The 6,199-nt window shown below is 36.5% G+C and overlaps 1 protein-coding gene across 1 annotated transcript; it reads right to left on the reverse strand.

The window, feature by feature from the left end:
* Positions 1-614: 614 nt before the first annotated feature.
* Positions 615-5,939, reverse strand: LOC116182293 (sodium-dependent nutrient amino acid transporter 1-like). Its single transcript, XM_031502822.1, has 6 exons — positions 5,550-5,939; positions 5,285-5,359; positions 1,877-2,150; positions 1,596-1,830; positions 984-1,548; positions 615-932 (listed from the first exon to the last, which is right to left on the reverse strand). Exons 1-6 carry the CDS (start codon positions 5,565-5,567, stop codon positions 741-743), a joined length of 1,359 nt encoding a protein of 452 aa, XP_031358682.1. The 5' UTR covers positions 5,568-5,939; the 3' UTR covers positions 615-740.
* Between the last annotated feature and the right edge of the window lie 260 nt (positions 5,940-6,199).

A 6,199-nucleotide genomic window follows, 5' to 3' on the forward strand; every position in this document is an offset into this window, starting at 1 on the left:
CAAGGCAACAGCATCGCACTACCACCTATCTGAATGGGGCTTAACACTTTCCTGACACAAAGTAGGCATGAAAATGAATGTTTCATGACGATTTTGGGTAAAAATACTTACCGACGCCTTTTTAAAAACAATCAGTTCAAAATCAACAGTCTTACAATACATTTAATCTTTAATTATTGTTACATTAAACCTACAATTTGTGCTGTTGTTTCCTATAGAAAGAAGACGTTTATTCATTTATACCTAAAGGCCCTAAAGCAATAGATATCAATGTGTTTGAAGATGTGCTTTCGTTTTTCTTAACATATTCCAATTACAATTTTGTTCTGTAAAGAATCTTCGACATACCATTCGGCCACCGGCGAATACCTCGCTCATTAAGTCATTATGGAAGTGCAAAGCTAGCAAACTACATCAGAGACATGCACAATTTTATGAAATGATTAATTTCAATTTTGACAAATAAACTGGTTACCTAGTGATGTATTTATTTATTTATTCTGCTCGTTAATTTCTTATAGTGCATATTTATATTAGTTGCATAATTTTAATTTCGATCGCGCAAAAAATGTTATAAGCACGTCGAACGTTAAGGGTTGCCATTCTCAAACAATTGTCTTCGAACGGTAAAAATTCCTTACCTATACTTATACTTAATATACTATTGCCGCCGTCGTAATTATGATATGGTTTTTTGGCTATTTGCCTAACTATAATAATTACACCCTCAGGTCACTACTTTAGATAGAACTCACCGGCGTGATGTACACCAATCCGACCAGAAATCCAAATAGCGCTGTCGCCGCCGAAACCTTCCAAGGTTTAATTGTAGGGAAATTGTCCATGATCATTGTGTTTGCGCATCCGTGAAGTGCTACCAAGCTTCCAATTCCCAAGACGAAAAGCATAATGAAGAAGAGAATTGCAAAAAGCTGAAACGAATTATTGGTTTACCCCACGCCAAACTGGTACCAACAACGTACCCAGGGAACGCTTTGAAATTTTGCAATTGCATCAGGATAGGAAATGAATGCCAAACCCGTGCCTCCCGATTTAACAACGTCCTCAACCGGCACGTTTAGTTCATGTGCCAAGTTGCCCAAGATGCCGAAGATTGTCGTACCCGCCAAAAGAGAAGTAAAGGTATCCAATGTCGTTACGACCAATGCATCTCTGTTGATGTTGTGGTCGAAACTGTTGTAAGACGAGTACATGATAATGCTTCCAAGTCCGACGTTCAGTGAGAAAAAACATTGTGTAACGGCAGCGTACCAAACCTCTGCCCTCGCCAATTTACTCCATTGAGGTGTTACAAAATACAACATTCCCTCAGTGGAGCCCTCTAATGTTACTGCTCGTATTAAAAGCGCACCCATAACAACGTATGGAAACAGGGCGAGAAAGTAGGAGACTTTCCCAGAACTTTTTACTCCCTTGACGGAAACCGCAAAAGTTAAAAACCAGGCTAATAGCAGGCACAGTGTGAGTCTCCATTCGGGAGGACCTACTCCATCATTAATCTGCTCCTTTTCTTTCAACACTTCCTTTCTGAAGCGGACGGTGTTAGAAAGTCAATGTTTTTGCTACATACTTACGTAAACCACAGTTCGGAAGAACTAATCTTGTTCCGACCAGTCACACTCTCCGTATCCTTGGATGAAACGCATGTGACATTTCTTTGAGAATTTTCCGTTTCCCACTCCACTTTACAGTGTGACCAAGGAAGATCAGAAGTAAATGAACTTACAAGATAGAATAATGTCAACGCCATTAGTGAACAGTAGTAGGTGGCTATACAAGTACTGCCCAGCAGTTGACCATACCCTATTCCTGAAATCCACAATATATGTTATGGAACGATTTCATAATGGTCAACCTTTAATTGCGGGGCTCAAGCTTGAAAATGACTGGACGTTCCCTCTGCTTGTAAACTGTCCTAGTGCCATCTCCAAGTAATACAAAGGACGCCCAATTACTATCAGCACAACAATGTAAGGTATCAGAAAAGCTCCCCCGCCATTTTCATACGCCGTAAACGGAAATCTCCATATGTTCCCCAAACCTACCGACATAGCGATGCACGACATGAGAAACTCCAACCCATTTCCCCATTGCGCTCTTTCAGTTTCGATACCGTCGACTTTGATTTTCTGTAATGAAAAGGGATAATTAAAGTCTACACAGTTAAAGCGGGGTAGGTACACAGTATTTTTAACGAATTCCTCTTAAAATTAAGCGTTCAAGTTAAGAGGATTTAATAAAAAGGGGGAATAAACCTAATGCGATTATTCAAATCTGTTATTTAATGTTCGGAATACTCCGTTCGGCTTAAATAAGATAAATCGCGAAGAAATGGCACTGCTTTTAAAGGTTGTAGTAATTAAACTTTTGCTGCGGCACTTACATGTAATTAACAAATGTAATTTACGTTTCATACTTCACTGCTACGTCCCATGATCGTTCATGTGCGAATCCGTAAAACTTTGAAGTTAATTGAAAGGTCATCAATTGATATTTTTTGTAACAATTTTTAATTGAATTGAGCTTTTACTACTGCTCTTCGACTCCCACGTTAGAGTTGATTAGAACTCAACTGCTGCCTGTCGAAGCACAGTGGAAAAACCATCATACATTTAAACGCTGTTCTCCAAATAGGTAGAATTTCGGAAAAACGTCGAGTGATTTTTATTATATGAGGCTCGAAGGTTAGCTATGGTGTGGAAAACACAAAACGGGGACGATTAATCCTTCGGGCTTAGAAATTGGCGTTGAATATTGGTGTTGGTGGTGTTGCATATTTGTTTCACGCTTAAAAAGGAGTAAACATGGAAAAGGTTTAATTCTGAGACTGTGCTTTGCTGGGGTACACTTTAAATCGAGAGAACGTTCAGCGTATTGTGCTTTATAATCAAAACTATCGAGTATAAAACTCGGTATAAAATTAAAAATTAATTCAAATTTGCAATTCTTAGAATTTTGAGTTTGAGTTACAACTCGGAATGTTAACTATAATGAGTCTTTTTGGACGCCTTCTACACTCTAGTTCGTGTTTGGCAAGAACAACATCGAAGGCTTAAGAAATGTTACATGTGATAAATATCAACCAAAAGGATGTCACGATATCCCTTTTTCGATGGTGGTGGGTAAAGCGCTGTGGGGAATTTTAAAATGCGGTACTCTCATTCGAATGGATGTTGTTTAAGTTGATAGTCCAAGAACTTTTAGTGGAAAAACAAACAAAGCTGTTTCTATTCAAAGCACTACTCTTTATATTTATTTATTAAGTGTGGTAATAACTGTTATAAGTTTTTAAATAATGTATAGGTAGTGGGAAATGTGTCATTCGTAGTTTACGCAAGTAGGTAACACGAAAAATACGTAACTGGCCGCACGTGCTTTTTTCGTGTTTATGTTTCAGGCGTCTACCTTCAATAGTGCGAAGGCTGTCTATCAAGACGCCCTTTAAACTTTTATCAAACCCAAACGTTTGCAAATTTAAATTATGCATACATACCTAACGTCCGCCATACTGGTATACGCAGGGACAAAAGAAACATATATAACGGGGCGACTAAAAGATGAACGTGATGAGAAAATGAAGCTGTTACAAATTGCCGAGTTTACTTATAGCTTACTAAGTTTATAAAGAATTAAAAATGTTTCATTTCAAATTAACCCAGCGATTATTTTCGTTTACGGCCGGAAATAAACTCGGAAATGTAACCTTAAAGCAAAATGTAAAAAGGATCGTTTAGCTTTATCGGTTGGCGGGTTGTTTTACTAAAATATTTAATCACGCCTTAAAATTGTTCTACTTCCGCTAAATGAAATTTGAAAGTTTAAAGCGGCGCGTCCTTTGAACGCGGTGTCTTCTGGATCAACAGTGCTCGAGGAGAGGTTAAATCAATATTGAACTTCAGGACAAATTTTGTTAGTTTTATGCCTTTTTTATTCGATCTGTAAGATTAAGAAATCCCGATGGCAAATATCTACTATACTTTTGAGAGTCTACATTATCCATATATCTCAAACATAAATAAGAACTAGGTACTTCAAACAAAACGGAAAGTATTTTTCCAATAGTCTGACAAGAATCTGTTTCACATTTTTTCGTAAGGAATGTACTAACAGTGGTTTAATCTGAATATTTTGGGCTTGATCTTAAGCAGACAATACTTTAATTTAAATCTAGAAAGTAAAATAAAATATTCGCCACGTGTATTTTAACCAAGATGTGTCGACATTTTTCAGATAACGTACCTTAATGTCCAAGAAAACCGAACTTGATACCTACCTACCTTTCCATGTCCATTTTTAATACGATTTTTATCAAAATCTACTGATTTCATTGGAAAAAAGTGGAAATGATCTTGACGTCCAAGATAACCACCGCGCGCGTTCAGACAAAAAGATGTCAAAAGCTTCTTTCACTAGGTACTTCGTTAGAGAAATCTAGAAACGCTGCATTGATTCTTTGCAAATAGAACACAATTCTCTAATTTCAATACCTGAATACTACGTAGTTGAAATGCATATTACGTAAGTCGATTAGGATTAACTTTTTACATGTTATTTTTTATTTCACTTTTTATTCGGGAATTCCGTTCCCAAGAAGTTGAATAATTCACAAATCATGACAGCACAAAACTTGTTTCATGCAGCAAAAAAGAGCACAAAGTTACGTATAGGCGTTGAAATTCCGTTAATAAATTGAAAAATTAGAGTAACTCAAAAACTCAATACGTTCAAAACGCTTTTATTAGTATCAGCGTTAAAATATGTTACTGTAGCAACTCTTTTTAAATTAATAGCAGAAACTCGTGAATGTACCAAGAGTATATGCAGAACAGCTAATCCTCCCTAACGTTCGCAATGGTAAAAAAAAAACAAGGCGGATGCATTCAACACCAAATACAGCTATTTTCAGATAGCTAAAATCGTTAGTAGACGAAGACATTCCAGATGTTGAAAATAGCTCCGTTGCCCTTTCAATGCCAACTTGTAAATCCGGCTCATTGTTGTGATCTACGTAACTAATTTGTGATGTACATGGTGACTGAATAATACCCCTAACCACAACCAATAAATCATTTCCATTGAGGCGGAGTAAAACAGAAAGCAATCCAGTATAGCAATCGATTGGCAAAGTTTGGTACAGACAGACGTATCTACGATATGAGCATTTCCAAAAGTTCGCCCAAAAAGTTATTGTTCTATAAGCAAGGTCAATTGCTAATTTAATACCAGACACTTAAACAAAAGTAAAAAAGACAGATCCACTTACCGTTTCTGAATCCTTTGTCGCCCTGCCATTTTCTCCGTTTTCGATTTGAAACCCTGGATTATCCTGACCAAATTTCTGAAACACAATTACAATTAATATTTTAATAACTATGATTGCCGTCCATTTGCCTTGGGTACTTAATTACACGGTTCGTGCTGTGTAAAAAAAATTTAAAACCGTTACCCATGACAAGACACTAATATGCAACTGCAAGGTTTCACACTTTCACAACTATAACAAAGAATTAAATATGTAAAGCAATCACCTCCGCGTTTGATGTCATCTCAAATAACCAACAGAATGCAGGTAACGAGTGCAGCTAACGTACGGAATGAATTATATTTGATAGGTAAATAATAGTCGCCTAATGATAAAAACCATGTCGAATTTGCTAATTTCCACCGTAATTGCGACGACGTGGTGGGGTATGGCGAGATAGCATTGCTGTTCCTTTATTTTCCTTACTTATCATCTTAATCACTTTGTTTGTTAAGGTTTAAGTGAAATGTAATGAGAGGGATTTAAGATAAATGGTCCTTGATCGTTTTTTACCAACCCATAATAGTTGTAGATGCCTCTTTGGTATGTCACATCTCAGTTTGAGGTTTGGCTCTCTAACATAATTTAAGATAATTTGATATGGATGCACGTTACAGATCTGTTAAATTACCTATAGTTTTCTGAAATTTCCAAAATTATCTACTTACTAAAGATTATTCTTTTTTATTGTGAGTTATGCGGTTGTTCACAATGGATTCTGCATGTAACGTAATACTTTCGATCCTTAATGCGAGTCTTTTCCTCTTTATTATTTGTCTAAATTACACAAACTAAAAACCAAATCCAAATAATTGTTAATTTGCAGAATTTCATCTGACGCACCAGTACCTATTCTCTTATTTATTTGTAAAATTG

Source organism: Photinus pyralis, unplaced genomic scaffold (genome assembly GCF_008802855.1).
Source record: "Photinus pyralis isolate 1611_PpyrPB1 unplaced genomic scaffold, Ppyr1.3 Ppyr1.4_LG1, whole genome shotgun sequence".
NCBI classification, from domain to species: Eukaryota; Metazoa; Arthropoda; class Insecta; order Coleoptera; family Lampyridae; genus Photinus; species Photinus pyralis.